Here is a 25,634-nt window from a genome sequence, read left to right as displayed (position 1 = left end):
ATTGGCTCCTGTGAGTCATTTGTTTGTGATTTTGATTTACGAAATAGAACCAGCTCATTAGTTAATCAATCAGAGAACCATTGCAGGAAACAATGGTGTACAGTAGAATACGGTTTGATCCTCTGGAATCATATAGGATACCAGTAAGAGACATTTCAGATAAATCTAAATGACTGTATTTAGTCGATCCTTAAATAATTTCTCATTCAAGAAGCGTTCATTCATGCCATTCTATAGGCAACATTCACTTATATCTCCCGTGTGTCTATTATTAGTACCGTGCGAGTCTCACATGATAAGTCTGCTTGCCATAGACAAGTATTGACTCTCTACAATGAATCACTGTACCACAATTACTGAAACCATTTCTTCTACTGCAAACATAATGCAAAGTTTGTGTAAAACCCAAAGAAATATTCCAGAAAAGGACTTTTCCGTGGACTCCAAGATGGTTTTCAATATTTGTGGGTATGATACGGTATATACAAATAACCTACTGTATATATTAAGCCAGAGCAGTTAGTCTCTTTGGTTTCTGTTGCTAAAAACACAGCATGGAAAACAGCAAAGCCGTTGTGAGGCTAACTATAGCAGTGGAATATAAAATTGAAGAACTAGTGGGCTCCTGCATGACAAAGACCAAATACGAAGGGTCACCACGCTCTGACAGACAGGTTAAAGAAATCAAGTAGCAAAGGGTAAAGGTGCAGTGTTTGTCATTCTCTGTCAGAACTGTGACGGGATGTAATCCATCTTTATATCATCTTTCATCCCTCAAGGAAAAAAAATGAGGAGGATAACAGAGGAGTGTGAGTGCGTACACTGATTTATTTGGGAGCTTTTCTGACAGTTTCAAGACAGCATGAATTTTAAATAGAAGGTAGCGGTGAGTGAAAGAGGAACATGGTCGTTTAAGCGAGAGCGAATCTAGAATGATATTTACAGGCACTTGAAACACATTACACACTTGCTCATGTTTTCTTAATAAATCCCCTCAGAAAAACACCAGAGGTCACATAAAGCAAAAATTCCCACAGTAGTCAACTGGCTGGACAGATGAGGTGTGTGGCATGTCAGAAATTATGAGGAAAGTATGTTCCTGCTTCAGGGGAATAACTTTAGGTCATAGCAACTTGCAGAGGGCAAACTACAGAGAAAACCGTCAAACATTTAAATAAAAATGAGGAAATTTTAACAAAGAATGTAATAGTAATTAAATTAAATTACATAGAAATTAAGAAATAAAAATAAATAAATAACCAAAACTGTTTTTTTCTCCTTTATTTAATGTCTTTATTGCATGCTTTGTTGACATTTTGAGTGCACACAAATAAAAGTAGGCCCTTTACAGTTCCGAACAATGACGCCTATTACTCTTACCTTTATGAGCAAAAATTACGCGTATTTGAAATGTTTCCAATGCAAGTGATCGCTCTGGCGCGTCCATGTCCTGTAAAGCGCACTTCAGCTTGCACTGTCCGCACAAACGACTGGACATGCATCAGTGCACATTAACCTAGGTTAAGCCTTTAAACTAAAGTAAAGTAAAGTAAAGTCGTGACGTATTGTCAAGTATGGTGACCCATACTCGAAATTGGTGCTCTGCGTTTAACCCATCCAAGTGCACACACACAGCAGTGAGTAGTGAACAAATGCACACACACACACACACACACACCGTGAACACACACCCGGAGCAGTGGGCAGCCATGCTGCAGCGCCGGGGATTCGGTGCCTTGCTCAAGGGCACCTCAGTCGTGGTATTGAGGGTGGAGAGAGCGCTGTACATTCACCCCCCCCACCTACAATCCCTGCCGGCCGGGGACTCGAACCCGCAACCTTTCGATTACGAGTCCGACTCTAACCATTAGGCCACGACTTCCCCAAATATTGTGGAGCTGTTTAAAACTATAGATTTAATTTTAGACAAGTCGTGATAATTTGAGAAGGCTAAATATATCAAACATAGGCTATCATCAACTCACTGTCTGCTGCTAGCCGCTTGGTCGTTACTTTAAAAAACAAAAAAACGTACATTTAACCAATAAAAAAAAATGTTCCAAACGTTTTTCTAAAGAAACTTAATAAAATAACGAAACAAAATACAATCACTTTGCCATTTCATACAAAACTGAAGTATTTTAATAGCTGAAACTGTAGGCTATAAGCTGTTTTGGGATAAAGGAAAAAAAAAGACGGGCTCGGGTCGGTAATTCTGATAAGCTGTCGGACACGGGCCGGGCTACAGCCTGAGCGTCTCGGGCCAGGTCCTAGCCTATATTTTAGGCCCGTGCAGGGCTCTAACTCTTAGCACTAAAATTTTTCATGAATACGTTCCCTGGAGAGCTACATAAGAACTTTTAATATAGTTTATTTCAGCATGAAGATGTATGCCTAATTTTCTGGTTTGAACAACAGTGCAATAGTTTTATCATGCAGGAAAAAATCTTAAAGTGTGTCCTTGCTCTTTAAGCTTGTCTACTTTGTTTCTTATTTGTAAATCACTCTGAATCGGCATCTGCTAGATGACTAAATGTAAATGTAAATGTCTAGTCTTTGTCCCTTTGTCAGGAATCTGTCCTTAAAACATGAGACTCACCCTATTAAGAAAGAACATCCTGATCTGTCTAGCATGCTAATTTAGAGCAAAGAGTTCATCGGGGAAAGCTGAGGCATGAATATTTCAGGAGCCGTTCACTGCACACATGTTGTGTGTTTGGTGCTAGTCCATATGTTCGCTGTCTCTGGATCCTGTGTGTCTCTGTCTCACAGTCACACACAAACACACAGGTGTAATTGATGTGCTGTGTTATATGATGTGATGAACACAGACAAGAAGTGAGGTTATTAAGGAGGAATTAGCAGAGGACATGGCTCAGACAGCTCAGAATAATGGGAGGAGATCAGCATCTCAGAAAGAGGGAGAGGTGTTGATTGCTTTAGTTGAGCTGTGCTTAGATGGATCATAGCCTGTGGGATTTCTGTTCATTCAGTATAAAAAATGTATCCTCTGATTAAATACGTTAAGCCGAATATGTTAATCCTGAAAAAAAAGTTTACACAAAAATATCATACAGCACAACTGTTTTCAACCATAATAATAATAAAAAATATTTATTGAGGTGCAAATCAGCAGATTAGAATGATTTCTGAAGGTTCGTGTGACACTGAAAACCTGATTAATGACTGTTTTGCCATCATAAATTGCATTTGAAAATGTATCCAAATAGAAAACATTCTTTTAATTTTACAATATTTAAAAATATTACTGCTCCGAAACTTTTGAACGGTAATGTATGTATAGAAAAAAACATTTGAAAACCTTATCTCTTATACTCAATGTGTGGTTACAACAATTCAAGTAGTTGATATAAGGACTGTGTTGTACTTAGTGACAGAGAAATGACATACAAACAGTTTCATTATGAGATTTTTTGCCTGTCATTAAACAACAAAGTGATGTTTTGATCCTTCTGTGTCTTCAGTTTTGAGACATTGTTGCACAACAGAGCACCAGTTTTGCTATCATCTCATCCTACAGCACAATCAGTCTCACGTTTATCAAATCAGACCTATGTTTTTGTAATCATGTCCAGCTTTGACTCATTTAAAGCACACAAACGTAGTTAACTCACTTTTGTTTTGCATTTACTCAACATTGAGCGTCCTGAAATCTTTTTCATTATTGGCACGATTTTCAAAGGCAGCCTAATTACGAACACTAAGCGAGAGAACTCAGGGATGAAATAGCAGATCGTTTAGCATGTGCTGCTGTAATTTGTAGAGATTCAAGTGTGTGGAGAGAGTTCTGATTTCCCAGCAGGATTGGTGTAGGCTCCGTGCCTGTTTCTAGAGTGGATATACTCAAGTCAGGTCTGGCTTTGGCTTGAGCTAGCAGCCAAGGATAACACAAGGCAGTGTTTCCGGTGGCTTCAGCAAATTCAGCCTTCCGCAAAAATGGGGAGTTATTAAATATCCAAACATGGCCATTGATCAAGGGTGGAATATGGCTGAAACTTCAGCCCAGACTCAACACAGCACAAAGGAGGATGTAAATGTATTATAGATCATGGCACTTGCAGTGCATTTCTCCTTGTCTGTAAGCTTGCAAACACATCCTCACACTACATAACACAAACTCAACCACTTCAGTGTTTGTGCAGATGGCAAAAAAATCCTCAAAATCTACAGCTCAGAAGTTTTCATATACGAATTAGTACCTTGTGCCATCTATGCAAACTCATTATGAAAGCACTTCAAATGTAACTTCCTTCAAACACAACTGGAGTTGTTGTGTAAGCCACTGCAGGATTGAGAAACCTGCAACATTATTACCGGATCTGGGCACCTTTACAGGAATTATTTACATTAGCTACATTTTTTGCTGAAGGTGCCAATTTTCAACTATTAATAAAGTACTTTTTATAAAAGTACTTTGGGGTGGTGATGGCGCAGTGGATAAGACACATGCCGTTGGTGTGAGAGACCCGGGTTCGAATCCACTGTGAGACACCAATGTGTCCCTGAGCAAGACACTTAACCCCTAGTTGCTCCAGAGGCGTGTGACCTCTGACATATATAGCATTTGTAAGTCGCTTTGGATAAAAGCGTCAGCTAAATGAGTAAATGTAAATGTATATGTCAGAGAATCACAGTCACCTGCACCTTCATTAGCCAGATCCCAATCACCTGAGTACTGATTCCCCGCACCTGTCACCGGCTAATGAACAGCACTATATCCACTCACCACAAGCACTCCTTCCTCGTCCGGTCTACCGTTCACTACCCGAACCTAGCCTGACTACTAACCTTGTGTTACCTTCCTGCAGACCTCCAGATTCCCCCTGTTCCAAGTCTCCACCGCTCCTAGTCTCCACCGCTCCTGTTCTCCACCGCTCCTGGCTCTTCCTGGTCCTGTTCCTCCCCGCGGCAGTGCGCACCGCCGACTCCCCTTCCTGGATCCTGTTCCCGCTCCTCCACCCAGCATTCACCCTTGCACCTTTCCCAATAAACCCTGTATTGACCTTACTCCTCCGTGTCTCCTAGCCTGTTCGTGACAGAAGACCGGACCAACTACAGCACCGCGTGTCATGGAGTCCCGGCCACCCTCGGCCGTCGACACGCTGGAGGAGTTGGTCAATACTCTCCGGGCATCCCTTCTTCCACCACCTGTCCCACCACCTGCCTCTGAGAGTCCCGTGGCCATTCCATCCAAGTACGCGGGTGATGCGGCGGGGTGTGGCGGCTTCCTGCTTCAAGTGTCCTTGTACATCGCGGCACAACCCCGTAAGTTCACCACCGAGAGATCGAAGGTGGCTTTTCTTACCTCCCTCCTGTCCGGCAAGGCGTTGCTATGGGCGCAGGCTATCTGGGACGCGCAGAGCACCATCATCAACTCCTACGAAGCGTTCACCAGCCACTTCAAGGAGGTCTTCGGAGTCGCCGCGGGACGCATCTCTGTGCAGGATCGTCTTCTTCGCTTACGCCAAGGAGAGGCGTCCGTGGATGACTACACCTTGGAGTTTCGCACTCTAGCGGCCACCAGCGGCTGGAACGAAGCAGCTTTACTGAGTGCCTACCGCCTCGGCTTGAATCCCCGCCTGCGCGCCCAGATGGCCATCTACGATGACAGTGTAGGACTAGAAACCTTCATGCAACGCGCTTCTCGCATCTCTCAACGCCTCACCGCCTGCCTCGAGGATGAGTCCGCCCCCCCGTCAGCTTCACCCGCTGCAAGCTCCCCAGTACCAGAACCCATGCTCGTAGACACCGCCCGCCTCTCCCGCATGGAACGTGCGCGCCGCCTCGCGGCCAACCTATGCCTCTACTGCGCGAAACAAGGACACCTCATCCGGGAATGCCCCGTCCGACCTCCACGCCCCGCGGTGAGTACCCTTCAACTTGAGCCAGATATTTCTTCATTATCACTGATGCCAGTACAACTCCTCACCCCAGACTCCTCTCTTACAGTCTCCGCCCTGGTCGACTCGGGCTCCTCGGGGAACTTCATTTCCCAAGCCCTACTAACCCACCTCAATCTCCCCCGGAGGCGGCAACCCCAGGAGCTCCGAGTCGAGACCATCCAGGGAAAACCGCTGGGGCGTGGTAGAGTGAGGTATCGCTCTCCTCCCGTAACACTCCGGGTCGGCTGTCTACACGAGGAGTCCATCACCTTTCTGGTACTGGAGGGGCCCACGGTGGATATCATCCTGGGACGCCCATGGCTCAATCTCCACTCTCCAGTAGTCAGATGGGATCCATGCGAAGTCACTCGCTGGAGCGAGTTTTGTTCCCAGTCCTGCCTGCAGTCAGTACAGAGGATCCCTACGAACCCCGTCCCCCTGACAGTCTGTTCCACGCTAGTAGAAAGTCCTGAGCCCCAGGTGGAGGGTACCGTCCCATCTGACTACCAGGCGTTCCAGGATGTCTTCAGCAAACAGGCAGCCACTCGCCTACCACCGCACCGGCCATGGGACTGTGCCATTGACCTGCTGCCTGGGGCAAAACTTCCTAAGGGTAAGATTTACCCCCTGTCCATCCCGGAGCGCAAGGCAATGGAGGAGTACATCAAGGAGGCTCTTCAACAAGGCTTTATCCGGCAGTCAACATCCCCCGCCGCCTCGAGCTTCTTCTTCGTGGGCAAAAAGGACGGAGGCTTGAGGCCCTGTATAGATTACCGCACACTCAACGAGCAGACCGTCAAACTCCCATACCCGCTTCCCCTGGTCCCGGCCGCCCTCGAGGAACTCCGTGGGGCCCGCATCTTCTCCAAGTTGGACCTGCGAAGCGCGTACAACCTCGTGAGGATAAGGGCGGGCGATGAGTGGAAGACGGCGTTCCACACTCCATCTGGGCACTACGAGTACCGGGTTATGCCGTACGGCCTCTCCAACTCACCGTCCGTCTTTCAAGGCTTCATGAACGAGGTGTTCCGGGAGTTCCTCCACCAATTCGTGATCGTCTACATCGACGATATCCTGATTTACTCCCGGAACCTGGCCGAACATCGCCACCACGTTGAGCAGGTCCTCCAGCGGCTCAGAGAGCACCGGCTCTACCTTAAACTGGAGAAGTGCGAGTTCCATCGCTCCACGGTACAGTTCCTCGGCTATACCATCAGTCCCGAAGGAATCCAGATGGACCAGGGGAAGGTCCAAGCGATCCTGGACTGGCCCCTGCCACAGACGGTCAAGGAGCTACAGCGCTTTTTGGGCTTCGCCAACTTTTACAGACGTTTCATCTGCCAATTCAGTCGACTGTCGTCACCCCTCACCTCCATGCTCCGGGGTAAGCCCAAGTCTCTGTCCTGGAGCCCCGAAGCCCACGAAGCGTTCCAAAAGCTCAAGGAAGCCTTCAGCACGGCCCCTATCCTACGCCACCCGGATCCCCAGCTCCCCTTCGTCGTGGAGGTCGACGCCTCCACCACAGGAGTCGGGGCCGTGCTGTCCCAGCACCACGACGAGCCTCCCAGCCTCCATCCTTGCGCTTACTTCTCGCGGAAGCTGTCCCCTGCGGAGGTAAACTACGACATTGGCAATCGAGAGCTGCTGGCCATCAAACTAGCCTTGGAGGAGTGGCGTCACTGGCTGGAGGGAGCCGCCTGCCCCTTCACTGTCATCACGGACCATAAAAACCTCCAGTATCTAAGAGATGCCAAACGCCTAAACCCCCGTCAAGCACGCTGGGCCCTCTTCTTCACTCGGTTCTCCTTCACTATCACCTACCGCCCCGGAATCCGCAACACCAAGGCCGATGCTCTCTCCCGCCTGCATGCCCCAGAAACACCCACAGACCCCGAACCCATTCTCCCTCCAGCCCTCATAGTCAGCCCCATCCAGTGGACACTTGACGACAACATCCGTGACGCCACTCTCACCGAACCCGCCCCGCAGGGAGGCCCAGAAGGGAAAATTTATGTGCCCCGCTCCCAACGCCTCACCCTTCTGGGCTCAGCTCACGAAGTACCGGGCTCTGGACACCCAGGCAGCCAGCGAACCCTCTCACTCCTCCAAGCTCGGTACTGGTGGCCCGGTATGACCGCGGATGTCATCAGGTACGTCCGAGGGTGCTCAGTCTGTGCCATGTCCCAGTCTCCTCGCCATCTGCCCGCGGGCAAACTGGTTCCCCTGCCCATTCCCCAGAGGCCCTGGTCCCATCTCGGTGTGGACTTCGTCACCGACCTCCCTGAGTCTGAGGGCCACACCTGTGTCCTAGTTGTGGTTGACCGCTTCTCCAAGGCCTGCAAACTCATCCCCCTCAGGGGCTTGCCCACGGCATTGGAGACCGCCGAATGCCTATTCCACCATGTGTTCCGCAATTTCGGCTTACCGGAAGACATCGTGTCGGACCGTGGCCCTCAGTTCGTGTCCCGGGTCTGGAGATCCTTCTTCCGCCTCTTGGGAATCACCGTCAGCCTGTCCTCGGGCTATCACCCCCAGACCAACGGCCAGACTGAGCGTAAGATCCAGGAGCTCGGACGCTACCTCCGGTCATACTGCTCCCCCGATCAGCACAGCTGGAGCCGTTTTCTCCCATGGGCCGAGTATGCACAAAACTCCCTTCGCCAGGCCACCACCGGTCTCACCCCGTTCCAGTGCATGCTCGGCTACCAACCCCCTCTGTTCCCCTGGACGGAGGAACCAGCGGAGGTTCCAGCTGTGGACCACTGGTTCCGAGAGAGTGAGAGGGTTTGGGACTCAGCACATATCCATCTTCAGCGGGCAGTGCGGAGACATAAACGCTTTGCGGACGTCCGGAGATCCGAGACCCCCCAATACCAGCCAGGAGATCGGGTCTGGCTGTCGACCAAGGACATCCGTCTCCGCCTGCCTTGCAAAAAGCTGAGTCCCCGCTTCATAGGTCCGTTTAAGATCCAGAGGCAGGTGAACGACGTCACCTATGAGCTTCAGCTCCCCCCCAGGTATCGCATCCACCCCACCTTCCACGTCTCACTGCTCAAACCCTTCTCCCCCTCTACACCAGGAACCACGGGACCGGACGCACCCCCTCCTCCGGAGATGATCGATGGGGCTGAGGTCTACCGGGTCCGCAACATCCTGGACTCGCGGCGACGGGGCGCCCGGCTCGAGTACCTGGTGGACTGGGAGGGGTATGGCCCAGAGGAAAGATCCTGGGTGGCCAGGGACGACATCCTCGACCCCTTGCTCCTCGAAGAGTTTCACCGCAATCACCCTAGTCGTCCCGCACCCAGAGGCCGAGGCCGCCCCCGTCGCCGTGGTAGGGCGTCAGGAGCCGCCCCTGGAGGGGGGGGTAATGTCAGAGAATCACAGTCACCTGCACCTTCATTAGCCAGATCCCAATCACCTGAGTACTGATTCCCCGCACCTGTCACCGGCTAATGAACAGCACTATATCCACTCACCACAAGCACTCCTTCCTCGTCCGGTCTACCGTTCACTACCCGAACCTAGCCTGACTACTAACCTTGTGTTACCTTCCTGCAGACCTCCAGATTCCCCCTGTTCCAAGTCTCCACCGCTCCTAGTCTCCACCGCTCCTGTTCTCCACCGCTCCTGGCTCTTCCTGGTCCTGTTCCTCCCCGCGGCAGTGCGCACCGCCGACTCCCCTTCCTGGATCCTGTTCCCGCTCCTCCACCCAGCATTCACCCTTGCACCTTTCCCAATAAACCCTGTATTGACCTTACTCCTCCGTGTCTCCTAGCCTGTTCGTGACAGTATAAGCATGCAGGTGCATAGTATATATAGTATATAATACAAAATAATAGATTTTAGGCATACCACACAAATTCAGGACCTTATTGGAGTGCGTCATTTGGATAGCTAAACATAGAAACATAGATGTGAAAATTATGTGGATTATGACAGCATTAAGAAAATGTACAGTAATGGAAAACTGCTCGTTTAAAGCAATCTTGTGATGAGAAGAGTCTTGTAGATTGAGTAGAAGAGTGAGTAGGTTTTGACTGGCTTTCAGTAAATGTTCAGTCATTCATAAGGGGGTTGTGGGTAGGAAGTGAATTAGGGAAACAGAACGGGAATCTTAAAGCTTCCTCGTTATGTTAAAAAATAACGATGTGAATTCTCAACATTGACATGGTTTCCGCTTTTTAGTTTTCATCCGCATAAGTAGGCCATTTTTTAAGAACTATGTTATTTTGATCTTGACTGCACAGAAATGCTACCAAGTATGAGAGAAATGTGAAAGTGAAAGTTAAATGTGTCTGTCTGTTTTTCTTTCCAGTTTTCATCTGCAGTTTCATGATAGCCGCACCCATTTTTGGTTACCTGGGCGACCGATTCAACAGAAAGATCATTCTGAGCTGTGGAATCTTCTTCTGGTCCTTTGTGACGCTGCTAAGCTCCTTTATTACCAAAGATGTAAGTGTCATACTCTCTTTCTCCTCTACAAGCAGCAGCTCAGAACCTCTTAAAGGAATCATGTCAATGTGATTATCATTTTAGAAGAATCTTAAAAATACAAATAGTTTGTTTTTGCTCAGAAAGCGTTAGGTTGGTTCTTTTTAGAAGCAGAACAGCAACCCAGCCCAGCAGTACCATCTCTAGAGCTCATTCAGGTTCTGGCTCATTTGAGAGCACTTTGAAACTACACTAGAATCATTCAGCATAGCAGGACTCATTTTACATATAATAAAAAAAACTCAGTGTACTTTATTATTTAGATGTCTCTCTCGCTTGCTCTCTCTTCTGCACTTTGCTTTTTTTCCTTTTCCTTTTGCTAAGATGAAATGATTAAATGACATGCTCACTTAGCATAACACTAGGCCTGTCTCAGAAGACCTCTTGTTACATTTCTAAAAGACTATATAGCTATAGCACACTATCTCATTAGCATTTACAGGAAGCTTGTTAGTTCACAAAAGTCTGACACCACAGCATCTGGCTGGTCAGGTGGCTTTGTGAGCCCCCTCAGGAGATCACACATGAAAGTCTGCTATGACAGATCTGTATGTGTGTGTGTCTGTATATGTGCATCATATCATAATGGGATGACCTGGTGTCTCTAGAGGCTGTCCGTGTTTGCTCCTCACACTTTGTCTCAGTTCATCAGTGTTGGGTGTGGCTAGACCCCCCCACTGCTGCCAGACTGAGACCACCAGTGACATCATAAAAATGAGATATCACGAAGGAGAGTGAGAAAAACATAAAAGAAATGGACTGTGAGCACAAGCAACAAGAGAAATCTATAACTAGCCTCCTCAGTTGAGCGACTGCCAGGGTGACCCAAATTCTCCACAGCAGTATAGATGTCCATTACACACCCACGGTTAATCGTCTTCACATGACTATATAAAGTCTAGGCCATTTCAGGGAAGGGTGGTTTCTTAGTCTGGCTTCCTTTCTCGCTGATATAGAGGTCAGAGGACAACAGCCACATGTTCCCACTGTTTCAGAAATGTAGGACACTTGCTCCTTTGACACTAACACATATTCAGTTTTGATAAGAAATGTGGAACATCTAAAAAGCCACACAGACTTAAACACAGTCTCAATGTCAATAGACAAGATTTATGAAAATGTTTCAGGGATTAATGAGCTGTACTTTCTGTGTGATGTTAATATCATTAACATAATGAAGAGAAAATATGCTATGAGGCAATTGCCAATTGAATACTATATAAAAGAAATTCCTTCGGCTTTTCTAATCATATGACATTTTCTTTTGCAGTATTATTGGTTGTTAGTGCTGTCCAGATGCTTGGTGGGTATTGGAGAATCAAGCTACTCATCCATCTCTCCAACTATCATTGGAGACCTGTTCACAAACAACAAAAGGACCATAATGCTCTCTGTCTTCTACTTGGCCATCCCTCTTGGAAGGTGGGTATCAATAGACATTAATGATAAGCAGTGTTGGGAGTAACGCGTTACAAAAGTAATGCATTAAAGTAACGTATTACTTTTTGCTGTAGCGCAGTAGTGTAAGGCATTACTAATAAATTTTCAGTAATATTTCACTCGGTACATGTTCAGTAACGCTTGCGTTACAACACACTTTTAAATTTTATTTAAAGTCAGGCTCCGACTTTTTTACGCCCCTAGGGCCGGGCTTCGGGCCAATATTCACGTCATACTTCAGACGCGGGCCGGTCCTCGGGCCTGTTTTAGGCTTCTCCTTATCTTTATATTTTAGACATCCATCAATTATTGATGAAAAAAAATTGCCGTGCTGGTGAAAACAACATAAGTCTGCGCTGCCGCGACTGTCAAGAGCGGCTCGACGGTGTTTAGTGTCCCGCAGCAGCAGCGAGCCGTCAGCACAGCTGAAGAGTTCTGCATTCAAATACACTCAATAAAGCAAAAGCCCCAGCAAAAGCAATTACCACGAATGTGTCCGGGGGGAAATAGTAAGGATTCGCCATCTCCTCGTAAGACGTGCCTTTAGAGAGAAGTGCATCTTCACGGATAATGATTATATTAAATAGTTTTTGGTTTTATTTTTATTTATTTTGTTAAGTAGTAATTTAAAGCTTTCTATAGATATATTTATCATGTCTGTGAGGAATGTATTCGTTATCTTTCGGTTCATTTTTGTGAAGCGCTCCTGTTCAAGATAAAAACACGACGTTTTGTTGATATTGTGAGTGCACACAAATAAAAGTTAACCCTTTACAGTTCCGAATGATGTATTACTCTTACCTTTATGAGCAAAAATTACGGCGTAAGTTGTTTCCATTGAACAAAAAATGCTCCAAATGTTTTTTCTAAGTTATAAAAAGCCGGAACGAAATAGAAACGCTTTGCCGTTAGGGCAGGGCTCTAGTACATTTTGTCATTTTAGAATGTTAAGTTCTACTTCTGTAGATATTTTGGTGAAAGTAACTCAAAAGTGATACAGGAGTCATGTAACGCATTACAATTCTGAGACAGTAATATTGTAAGGTAAGGAATTACTTTTAAATAACAGTAATAAGTAATCTGTAATGTATTACAGTTTGGAAGTAACTTGCACAACACTGATGATCAGCAATACCATTACATTTTCCTCTCAGTCTATTACCAGGTACTATCAAGGCCAGCCAATACACACATATCTATTCATTTTCAAGTATAAAATAGGTAAAAGGACCCACTTGTCATATTTACAATCCATTTTGCAACAATAAATAAACAGAGAACTGTGAGATCTCTAAAAAAAACTATTATAATAAATGCCACATTTAGTTGCAGTGAAAAAACTCACAATGATGTTGGGCGATGAGAGAAACCGTTCTTATCTTATCCATGCTATTTACAATGATAGACATTTATTTGCAGCTAGATCAGTAATAAAATCACTCATTTAAAATAAACCTTGCAATATGACATTAATATCAGATGTGTAAACATTTAAAGGAAATATTGATTCCTAATGGCCAAACAAATCCATTTTCCACCTGTGTTCAAGTCTCCATGCTTACCTCTAATACCACCACAGCTCGCAATAAACTAAATACACAGGGACTCCAGGCGATTTAATTTTGCTTAAGCAATTTAATTGAAGGTGTGCAGATGTTCACTAGAGATGATTTTACAATTGCACTTTAGCATTGTAAGTCATATAATACAATCTGATATGCAACTTGGTCATTTTTATTGCTATTTAACCAGCCATGGATGAGAAATGTAATGCAAATTAAGACATTTCGGGTCAGGTTAGGTGAACTGCAGCTGAAGGGAATAGCTTCTGACAGCCAAATAACCTCAGATACCATCTCAACTCAGTAAAGGTCAGTTGTGGAGAATTGAGCTCAGCGTTTTGTGTGGTCACCGCATCAGATGAGCCAAGTAGTGATTTTCTAAATCTGCTGCTGCTGTGGAAGTCTTTAAGCTGACCTATTACAGTCACTTAACACAGGGATTTTCTTTTGCTCACTGAGCTGGAAAAAGACTAGAGAGAAAAGGGGAAAAATAAACAGAGGAGAGGTGATAAAAAATTCATGACTGTACTGGTGCAGCATTTTTAGCTGCATTATGTTCACATACAACATCTTGCGGTTTAATTGTTAATCTGATGTGGAAGACAAACAACAACACGAAATGCCAGAGCACAAAAACTAGAGTTTTATACGTGCAGTCGAATAACACCCGCTAAACTGAGGAAGAGAAATATCTGAACACAGCAGCTGTCACCATAAGACCTGTTTTAGGGCTAGTATTAGTATCGATGAGAGATTGAACGCAGTTAGAGGAAAGGACGAGATGGAAAAAAATAGCCAGTCCGGGAGAGTTGAGGTATTTGCAAGCTAACTGGGTTTGGCCCTAACAAACGATCGACAGTACGAACAATAAGAGGTGAAAGAGTAGAGAGCTACAGTGTGCCGCCTCACTTCCTGTCTAGCACACTGTTTATCTGCAGTCAGGTTGTTACTGTTTCCAGGAAGTGACTTCAGCCATGAGAGAAATGTTTAGCAGGAAATTTGAGTCCTCTTATGGGAGTGGAAAATATTTTAGTTACTAATAAACATGGAGATACAGAGTAATACTGACAACTTGTGTACAAAAATTTACAGACATATAAAAATGGCAGCACCACATCACAAACGCCTGAAATTAATATCCAAAACCTCTCATCCAATCAAGAACATCAGTTAGGTACCAAGTGGCCATGTTTGATGAAAAAACTATTAAGTTTAGATGGTTAATTAACTTTAATTAATGGGTTCTTGACATCGAATGAGGTCCAGTTGACACTCATGTTGAGAGCCATATGTATTTACTGATAAAGTCCTATTGTTTGATGGGCCAGGTCAGACTGGTCCATCAGTGAGATATGCCAGGGGCAGTCAAAGATAAACAATGTGGTTTACCTGTTGAGCGAAGGCCTGGCACGAGTGTCTGGGAACACAGGAAGTGGGTAAGAGGTTAAATGCTGGGAGGGACGCTCTAAATTTAAACAGAAAGATTAAAACGCTGGCCTGATGTTCAATAAAAAAAATTAACAACCTCCAAATACAAGAGAATACTGTTCCGAACCACTCTGTTAGTATACAGTATTCCTTAATAAATGTAAAATACCATTCAAAAGGTGGGGTCAGTCATTTTTTTAAATGTTTTTCAAAGTATGTTCGCCAAGGCCGCATTTGATTAAAATACAAAAAAAACAGTATTATTTTAAAATATTATTACAAATAACTATGGGGTGGTGATGGCGCAGTGGATAAGATACATGCCTTTGGTGTGAGAGACCCGGGTTCGAATCCACTGTGAGACACCAATGTGTCCCTGAGCAAGACACTTAACCCCTAGTTGCTCCAGAGGTGTGCGACCTCTGACATATATAGCAATTGTAAGTCACTTTGGATAAAAGCGTCAGCTAAATGTAAATAACTGTTTTGTGTTTTAACATGTAATTTATACCTGTGATGCAAAGCTGAATTTTCAGCAGGCATTACTCCAGTCTTCAGTGTCACTTGATCTTTCAGAAAACATTCTAATATCTGACCCCAAGCTTTTGAACAGTAGTGTATGTTATTAATCAATACTGTATGTCTTTCTCACCCTATGACCATATTTACACCTGATCAAGTGAGGCATTTTAACCTGGTTCTAACTTGAGTTCACACAGCTTGAATGCTGCTGTCATTAAAACAAAGACTTGCAAATACTTCTTGTTTCTATGGCTTCCTCACACCTTCACTAGTGCACTAGTGACAACACTGTTATAAAACCTTAAAACAGCAAAAACTTTTCACTTTCTTTTGCTTCAGTGTGAGAGGGTTGGTAACAGGTGAACAAACATGGAATGGAGACAGACAGAGAGTGAGAACGCAGTGAGACACCCAATCAACTTGTTTTTAACAGACTATGACCAAAAGAAGAAAACAATTCATACAATGCCCGATGAAAGGCGTCTTAGTCAAATAACATCCAGTGATAGTCACAAACCAGATAATCTACATACAGAAAGAATATTTCACATGTGCTTCATCCGAAATCATAACACGGCAATTATGAACTTCATCAGACTGTAAACAGGATGTAGAGCTGAGAGAGTTTGGTCTACGTCTGAAGAGATATGACTCACGGATTCTTCAGATACCAACAGAGTTGAAATGATCCCACCTTGAGTGGCCGTCTTCCTCTTTTCCTTATAGCACTCTCTGTCAGGCAGTCTCGCTTTAGAAGGACTTAAAGGAAAGTTCATGAGACACATGCACTCTGAAGCCGTATCCTACAACCTCAGACAGGGATTCTCAGAATTAGGTCACCCGAACGTTTGATGTTCGTATTTCACCACAGTCCCCAAATCCAAAAACCCAAGCGACACTGTGTGGGAAGCTGGCGTCTCTCCCCAGTCATCTCCCTTTCTCTTTCCCTCGGAGCTGATCCGTCATTGTAAGCCCCTGAGTAATGCTAAGTGGTTGACTCTCTTACATAGCCAGAGGTGATGTTCAGTGTAAAGCCATTATCAGCGCCATTAGTATGCATGCTGAGTTCAGCCAGGCTACCCAGAGCATGAAAGTTTTAGGATGTATGACACAGCTTTGGGTGGGGAAGACAATGGGGAAAAGAAGACAGACCAAGTCAATGAGGCAGACACATGGCAAAACAGCTTTTAAAAACTGTCTAAGATGGTCAGGCTAGTCTGGCTTGCTGGTTTTAGAGAGGTTTTGGGCACTTGTCAACTGGTCAGGTTGGGAGACCAGCTGGCAGACCATAGATGAAAACCAGTTGGGGCTGGCTGCTAGATCAGCTACTCCACCTCAAAAACAGCTTAGGCAGGATGAAAGACAAGCTAGACCAACTAAAAACAGTGTTAGTTTAACATAAAACTAAACAAAATATATTTTAATGAGTTCAAAGCTAACTAAAATCAAATAAATGTAGTTACGCTGATAAATTTACCTTTCTACATTTTAATTTCACCGGTTATTACATTAATTGGCAGGCGTAAACTACTAAAATGTAAATATAAATCGAAAACAAACAAAAATTGCATTAAAATTTAAAACTAAAATAACCCTGGCTTATACCAGCTATGCCCAGCAAACCAACTGGACAGTAGATGTTTATGTATGGAATATGATATGTTTGCTTGAGTATAATGACATGTTTTGCTCTCTGTCCGTAGCGGTCTGGGCTACATCCTGGGATCCATCGCTAAAGACGCTGGAGGGCACTGGTTCTGGGCTCTGAGGGTAAGAGCTGTTGAAATATCTCAGTGTGTTGTATCAATATTTTAGAGGAAGCATGCACAGCCTCCATTTCCTCTCGTCCAGGTCAAAAATATCCCTAAAACCCATGGCAGACAGGTGAATCCCAAAATACCTTCGTTTGTGGTTTTTGCGGTCTTTGTGCTGCAGAGACCCAGGAGAAGAGGGGGCTCATTTACACAGACCCTTTTGTTGTGGGATATTCCTCAGTAGCCTTGATATACCACAGCGCTAACCAAAAGAGCCAAGCCGAGCACCTTTAGTGCAGCTAAAATGACTAATTTATGAAATGATTGAGTGAGAGGAAGGGCTGTGGCCTATAGCATTTTAGGCATTGAAAGAGAGCAAGCAAAAACAACTTTTTCAGAGAAAGCGAGAGGCCGTTTTTTGTCCTTCATTAGCTCAGTGCTGTTTTAAAATCAGCCACTTCACTTGTTCAGTTTAAACTTTAACAGTTGGGTGTTCCTTTCGTAGGGTCATGAAGAATCCACAGAGTGTCTTATCGTGAACTTGAATTACACTTGATGTGTGGCTGCCTCTTAAAACACCAACGAGGTTTGGCTGTCAAGCGCTTAGGCCTAAAAGGAGACTTGTTAAACCCTCTCAAGCTTACAAAAACTCCTCTCTGCATGACAATTTTGTGACCCTCAGGAACATGAATAGCTTTATTTGGAGCTAGTTTGTCGGAACACTTTTGCAAACAGTAGCGGAGCACCATTGTTTGAACTCTTGGATCCAGTAAAACATTCCTTGAGAAGACAAAGCTTGTAGTTCGGTGGACTATTAATCATCAGTGGCACTTTAAATGACTATAAAAACAGCAGACAGATGAAAAAGTACTCCGTATCAGCCATATCCTGTTCTGAGAGGGGGGGGGGGGCATTTTGTGCCACTTTCCGCTTGTTTTGCAGAGCCCTAAAGAACTCAATCACCTTCTGTTCTCGAATAGGGAGTGTGTTTTTTTGGAGTGGAGGATTAGATCATAATTATTGAGAGCCATATCAATCTTCTGCAGGTCGGAGAGCAGAAATGCCAGGAGAAATAGCACCTTGAGCTCTCGTTATTTGATTGCACTCACTACAGTATTTGCTGTGCCAGAGCCAACCTTAAAAAGCGTAAAAGAAACTACAGAACTACCTTGAGATTAGCAGGAAAGGGCAGCATCTGATAATACTATGGTAGAGTGCAGGTCAGAGTCAGCGTTCAAGATGACTGATCAATGCAGGCTTTGATATGAAACTAGACCGGGGAGACTGTGAGGAATCCCCTCAGTGTGACTGAAAGAAAATAGGCCCACTGCAAAGACCTCTTTTATGGCTGCTGGGTTTTCTAGTTATGGAAGGATAACAAGACCAAATCCAGGCTTTAGCGAGACAGGCTCTGTTCTTAGACTAGTATTTGGAGACTTTTTGAATTTGAAGTTTACTTTTGTTACCTAATTGAATTTTAAGTGACTCAATTTTGTTGATTAAACTTAAAAAAAATTGCTTAAAAAATACTTAAAATGTAATTTGCACCTTTGGCATGATCCTTCAGAAATCATTCAGATATGCTGATTTAGTGCTCAAGAAACATTAGCCTACTTATCAATATTGAAAGCAGTTGAGCTGCTTCAAATTTTTGTGTAAATTGATAATTTTTTTCATAATTATTTAATAAAGTAAAAAAAAACATTTATTTGAAATACAAGCTTTTTAAATAGTAGTGTATATTAAGATAATATTATAATTATATTAGATTTTTTAAACTAGAAAATAAGACAAAAATACTGGAATTGTTGTGCAGCACAGATGAATAGATCTTTACATGCACACAAGCACACCCATAAGAGACGCAATTTTGTGCAGAGCTCTGCATTAATGTGCTATAAATGATCTCCAGGAGGATTGCGCCTGACAGACAGAATTGCTTTGGCTTTCACAAGCGACGGAGGCGCTTACGCTGCTTCCATGTGGGCGAGCGAACCAACAAGCACATGCGCGCACACACATACACACACTGCTGTGCTGTAGCCATCAGGAAGGATGATAAAAGAGATAATAGCTCATGGCCTGGTGGACCACAGCTGCTCCCACACAAGGGAGAAAACTGAGAAAGAAAACGAGAGGACGGAGTAAAGAAACATCACCTAATGGAGTCCACTTCACACTGTAGTCTAGTAAACTGCCTACACTACACACCCTGATGTGAATATAAATAAACCTAATCTGTAACATACTAAACCATAAGCTAATCACAAAATAACACCACCAGTATGGACTCAGCGAATAACTTGCTAGACCAAACAGGATGCGAGACAGATTCTTATTGTTCAGCGCGCAAGATTTTGTTTAACATACAGCACATGCTCGCAGTAATACAAGCAAAAATATTTAGTCTAGTTACAGCAGAGAGTACTGCACTGAAAGCATTCTTAAGCAGTATTTCTGCAGTAAAAACATCTAAACATTTTGTAAGATATGATTCATATAAAATAAGAATACTTGATTTTTATTTATTCTTGACAAATTACGAATGGAGTAGAAGAAATAAACTCAATTCAAGATATATTTACTGAAAACATCATAGAATCTCAAGTAGTTTTGTTTCAAGTACGTTTAACTTGTTTCAAGGAAAACAAGACATAAATATATGAGAAAACTATTAGCATTTTTTGTTATATACTGTTTTTTAAACTTTTTTTTTTTTCTTCTGTCTCAAGGTTTCTCCGATGTTGGGGTTGATGGCTGGGACCCTCATTCTCATCTTTATCCCTGAGCCAAAGAGAGGGAGTGCTGACCATATCGCTGGACGTATAAAGACACGAACTTCCTGGCTCTGTGACATGAAAGCTCTTGCCAAAAAGTATGCCACTTGTTTATTCTTTTTTCCTATTCATCACTCAAGAATGTAATGAACCAAAGATTCAGGATCGGGGCGTACAAGATGTAATCACTTAACAATCAGCCATCGACTCAGAATACTGGATCCCTCAAAGTGTATGGTTTTTATGGCCTTCGCTGAAATTTGGTGACAGTGTATTGGAGTAAATGGTGTTTTAAGGAGTTTTTACAGTATCCCGTGGCATAATTCAAGTTTAAATCAACTAAAACTTTAAATTATAAAAACATTCAATAATTTTAATTGATTTTTTTTAAAATGATTCATGCTACTGGACCAACCATCTTTGTTGTGGTCAAATGAATGAAGACATAAAGAGGAAGGGTAACTGCAATTGCAAAAACTCATGAATTTTGCATATTCATTGATTTTCTTTCTGCTCCCCAGTCGGAGTTATGTATTTTCATCTCTGGCATCGGCAGCCGTGTCATTTGCCACGGGGGCGTTTGGGATCTGGATCCCGCAGTACCTGGTCAGAGCTCAGGTGGTGCAGAAGACAGCAGTGAGCTGCACCTATCAACCATGCAGCAGCAAAGACAGGTCCCAACATGCACATACCACTGAAAATGTAATGTACAAATGCAAACATTACACTTCTGACAACTAATGTATTTTTCTCTCATCTCCAGTTTGATTTTCGGAGCCATCACCTGTGTGACGGGGTTGTTGGGAGTGGTGATCGGTGCTGTGACCACGCGGCTCTGCCGTCAGAAGACGGAGCGTGCCGACCCGCTGGTGTGTGCGGTCAGCATGCTGGGCTCTGCTATCTTCATCTGCCTCATTTTTGTTGTGGCCAAGAAGAGCATTGTGGGAGCGTATGTAAGTACCTCTATTTTGACGGTTCAGTTTCAACTTACTTCAAAACTTACTTGTGTATGTATGTGTACATAAGAATTTTTATGTTTTTTAAAGAAGTTTCTTATGCTCATCAATGTTGTATCTATTTAATGAAAATACAGAAAAAACAAATTTTTTGAAACATTATTGCAGTTTAAACAATTGCAATTTTCTATTTTAATATACTTTAAAATATAATTTATTCCTGTGAAGCAAAGCTGAATTTTCAGCATCATTACTCCTAGAAATTTTGTTACAATATACACTACTATTCAAAAAAAGGGGTCAGTAAATTTTTTAATAAATTAATACTTTTATTCAGCAAGGATGTGTTAAATGGATAAAAAGTGATAGTAAAGACTTATATTGTTAGAAAAGATTTCTATTTTGATTAAATGCTGTTCTTTTTAACTTCATCAAATAATAAATTATCAAAGGTTCCAAAAAAAATATTAAGCAGCACAACTTTCATAACAAATCAGCATATCAGAATGATTTCTGAAGGATCTTGTGACACTGAAGACTGGAGTAATGGGTGCTGAAAATATAGTGGTGCATCACAGAAATAAATTATTATTTTCAAGTACATTAAAATAGGAAACCAATATTAGTAATATGGCTATTAATATCAATATAATTATATTTCACAATGTTACTGTTTTTTCTGTTTTTTTATCAAATATATATAAGCCTTGATGGGCATAAGATACTCCATTAAAAATATTAAAATCTTACTGATCCCAAACTTTTGAATGGCAGTTTACACACACACACACACACACACACATCAACAGTACATATACTAAATATTTATTTTAAATGTCTTCAATGGATTTCACATCTGTTATTGCTGCAGTATTAAAACACTTCATGTAAACATCTCTCCTTATATTAGTTGCCATGGAATTGTGGTGTAAACACTGAGATTCTCCCCTGAAAGGTTGCTTGACACTGTGGCCTGAGTATCTCTAGTACAACTCCCTTCTGGCTATACTTGTATTATAATGAGTCCTCTCAGTCAGTGTCAAATAAGGTCACTTCTATTCAGAGGTTAATATAAGGCTTTAAACGATATAAAGTCTGTTGCATTCAGTGGGTTTAACAGTTGCTTGGCAGGGTTGTTAGGTCTAAACCCAACACTAAAAGAATAAGAGCAACAGGCGCTGCGTACTTGTTTAATTGGCATGTAAAGCAGGAAAAGGGAGCAGTTTTCAGTTACTGCTGAGAAACAATGGGCTGTGGCATTTCTGAGTTACTAATAGAAAAAAGTTATGCTGTATAAGGAAACAAAAAAATTCTACCAGGTCACGCTCGTTCTTTTAACAAAAAAACAATCAGGTCAGAACTAAATGCAGCACTCTTCCTGGAGGGCCAACCCGGACTGGGATTCTCATAAGAGTTTATGATAAGAAGCTTAATGAAAAAGTATTTTAGAGACTGCTTGTCTTTTCTTATGCACAGAAGAACCCAGTGCACTGTGATAATGCCATTTATCTGGTGTTATGTTTGAGAACCTCTAAGCTTGCTCAACGTTTGCCACCTTATCTTAAATATGAAAGACCGGTTACGAACTGTACCCTCAAACTCACCTGGTTTTGCAACCTCTTGTGCCTTTGTTAAAAATTGTGATGACTTTGAAAATATTTCTAATAAGGCAGACAGTCTCACCTGTGGGTAGACCTGGCTGCTTAGTTGTCTAGTTTGGGTCAAATGAACTCACATAATCTTGGGTTGAATCTTGATCAATAAAGGGTGCAAGAAAAAATTATTTACAGTATAATAAAAATCATGTATAGTAAATTAGAAAATGTGGAAATGGAAAAAGTGAACACTTGTCAGTGTCACTTAGAGCAAAAGGGCAAATTTTACAGTAAATGATCAAATTTAAGGTATTTATAGAAATGAATGACACATCATTTGGACCACAGGCCCTCATGCCATCTTGCAAAACAGGTAACATTGCAGTGTCAGTTCTGAGTAAAAATACACCCAGCTGCCAACTAAAGACATGAGCGCACTTTCATCACTTGTCCAGAGGCTTCTGTAATTACATCCAAATGGAGCATACGAAAAACAAGGAATCCAAAACTTCAAGGAGGGAAAATATTTGGAGTGAGAAAATTTGATAGTGACAGATGTGAAGTCTGTGAATGTGACAGCACGCTGGAGCTCTGTCAGGGTCTGTTCCAGCAGGGACAGCTGCTGTCTCGTAAGCACACTACAGCCCTTAACCAGAGTTCTGCAGGGCTTTACAGTTTTAGCCTGTCTGTCCGTCCGTCACGCTGTCTGAGCCTCAAGTCACTTTGGAACAGAGTTTCATACATGTCCAAACACACACGCTTTCATTTCCTCACCTTCAGATATTCTTTCACACCGACACATAAATGGAAGTTTCTAGACCCGTGAACTAATACCATCACCTCTGTTTTACACCCTGAGGTCATCCCTGCTCAACATATCACACTGAGCCCAACATAAGACCCTGTCAAAGTCAGAACGGCCACTTGAACGATCAAATTCCCCTGCAGCCTACAGTTCATCTCATCTGGTTTGACCCCAGCAGCTGCCGTCAGCTGCATTCTTGCCTCAGAGATGTGGAGAGACCATCTACATTCTGTCAAGTCACTAAGATTAGTGGAGATATTCAATCCTTGTGTCTCAATCTGCCATAAGCACCTTGACAATCCAGACCAGACACTGAGGGATATCAGTTAATTTGTGTGGGAATGCCTAAGTCAGTTAGTCTGTTCTCATGGATCGCGCGAGTCTGTTAAAATAACTTGTTAAATGTAACACGTTTTCAGCCGCCAGACATTTTAGGTTCCACTCTAGTACTGTATAATGCTAACCACTAGTCTCTTTTTTATGGTTTGGAGTAAGACATGGTTCTGTTGCCCTCAAATCAAAAATTGCATATAACGCAACCACAGTATAATGACACGTTTTCATATTCCACAACATTTATTGGGGTTTTTTGATTCAGTAGATGAGCCGGGTTAATTTAGCCTTTGACCAACTGCAAACCCTGCTATCTGTATGTATTTATGTATACTTCTCATTTTAAAGGATGAAATGAAATATAATTGGCCTTTCTTCTTCTATTTTTCTCCCCTAACTCTCTTTCTCCCTCTCTTTTTCTCCTCAGATCTGCATTTTCATCGGAGAGACGCTGCTCTTTTTGAACTGGGCCATTACAGCAGACATTTTAATGGTTCGTATTGAAAGCCTGTATTTATCTGCTGCATCGAGTGGAAACTTTAAAGCCTTTAACTGTAACAAAACTGGTCATCTTCTCAGGCTAGTTTCTTATTTTGAATGGTGGGATGCATGACTATGAGTTTTGGTATAGCCTGGGTGGGGCCCAAGACAAAATTGCTGCCTTTGATTGCACTTAATGGAAATGCCACTCATGGAAAATAAAACGAAATAACATTTTCAGTTCGAATGTTTTTGTCTGAAGGAAGCCAGTGAACTAAGAGCAGTAAACAGAGAGTGCATGTAAGGCAGAGTGAAAGATTTAGCAAGAAAAGCTGTCGTGAAGTCTTACTGCATACTTAAACTCCAGTCAGCTTCGGTCAGTGTAAAGCGCTCTGACAGCGGCTGCTTAAGCGAGCACTCATGTTACTTTTGTTTTCCAGTTATGATTTAATGTGAAATTCTCACTGCTGTTTTCATATCACCTCTTTTCTCTCTCCAGTATGTTGTCATACCGACCAGAAGAGCCACTGCTGTTGCCTTCCAGGGCTTCACCTCGCATTTACTAGGTGATGCTGGGAGCCCGTACCTCATTGGCTTGGTAAGAATGACTCACACATAGGTCAGGGAACTGCTCAGTATTGAGTACTTGGAGTGGTTTTGGGGGTCTGGTCAGTCTAATTAAGGTTTGAACCACCTAAATGAAGACTAAACAAAACACTGAAAGGTGTTACATACAAGCTAACAGATTTCAAACAATATTTCAATACCCACAAGTCAGAGCACACTAAATAGACAACCATAGAGAAGAATCAGGTTATTGACATGCAAGTAGTTTAGAGAGAAAACATAATGCTAGAAAGAGGAAGTCAGAAATTTTGAGCTACACAAGAAAGATGTATGGCTTCTTTTCTAGTTCACAATAGCAGATTTACACAAAAGCCCTCTGAAGGTTTTCCTGCTCCTCCTGATTTGTGTCTTTCCAGTAAAACCTTTCCACATGAGACATGATTGTGTTTGTATATATGCCAGTCACCAGCTCATTCAAGGCTACATTCATCCACAAGTGTTCCCTTCGGTCTCTTCAACACTTCTGTGTAACAATAAGCTATGCCGCCTTGTGCCGTGTGACATTGTGCTCTATGATTTTGTACACTGACCCTGGCTCTGTTCCCTTTTCCGATTTACACTCTTGTTCATGTTAAGGAAACAAAGCCAAACCGATCACAGTGCAGCATACATTCATCATTCTTCTTAACTCCGGAAAAAGCACACTGTGTTTCCTAGACTTCCGACTCCTGTAGACATTCCTGGCATTCCGAACAGGAGTCACTGGAGTTGATCCAAGTAAAACAGTAACTCCTGTCCGTGCTTTTGACAGGTTCAGAGCCCTCTGTCATGTAGGACTCAGGGTTCAGACCCATTGTTCCCTTATTCCATTATCACCTTCAACCTCTTGCAACAAAAGTGCATTTGCAGTGTTTATTCTTTATCTATTTCACACATGCACTTCAATACACTGCCATAAGAACAGAGATGAAGCGAAGAAGTGTGTCTAATCTGCCTGTATTTTATACACTTTTTCCAA

The 25,634-nt window shown here is 43.0% G+C and overlaps 1 protein-coding gene across 2 annotated transcripts in view; it reads left to right on the top strand.

Annotated features, from left to right (window-relative positions):
• The window catches only part of LOC306871447 (sphingosine-1-phosphate transporter SPNS2), a 72,944-nt gene that overhangs the window by 36,421 nt on the left and 10,889 nt on the right, over nucleotides 1-25,634 (top strand). For both annotated transcript variants that reach the window (XM_079419387.1, XM_079419388.1), the window contains exons 3-10: nucleotides 10,222-10,358; nucleotides 11,668-11,819; nucleotides 17,053-17,119; nucleotides 19,836-19,978; nucleotides 20,402-20,554; nucleotides 20,644-20,833; nucleotides 23,997-24,062; nucleotides 24,549-24,647. In XM_079419387.1, the coding sequence (XP_079275513.1) occupies nucleotides 10,222-10,358; nucleotides 11,668-11,819; nucleotides 17,053-17,119; nucleotides 19,836-19,978; nucleotides 20,402-20,554; nucleotides 20,644-20,833; nucleotides 23,997-24,062; nucleotides 24,549-24,647 (1,007 nt within the window). The remainder of the gene's footprint in view (nucleotides 1-10,221; nucleotides 10,359-11,667; nucleotides 11,820-17,052; nucleotides 17,120-19,835; nucleotides 19,979-20,401; nucleotides 20,555-20,643; nucleotides 20,834-23,996; nucleotides 24,063-24,548; nucleotides 24,648-25,634) is intronic.

The sequence above is a fragment of the Barbus barbus genome (genome assembly GCF_936440315.1).
Source record: "Barbus barbus genome assembly, chromosome: 6".
NCBI classification, from domain to species: Eukaryota; Metazoa; Chordata; class Actinopteri; order Cypriniformes; family Cyprinidae; genus Barbus; species Barbus barbus.
The sequence above is the reverse complement of the archived record's forward strand: the minus strand, read 5'-3'. Positions and strand labels throughout refer to the sequence as shown.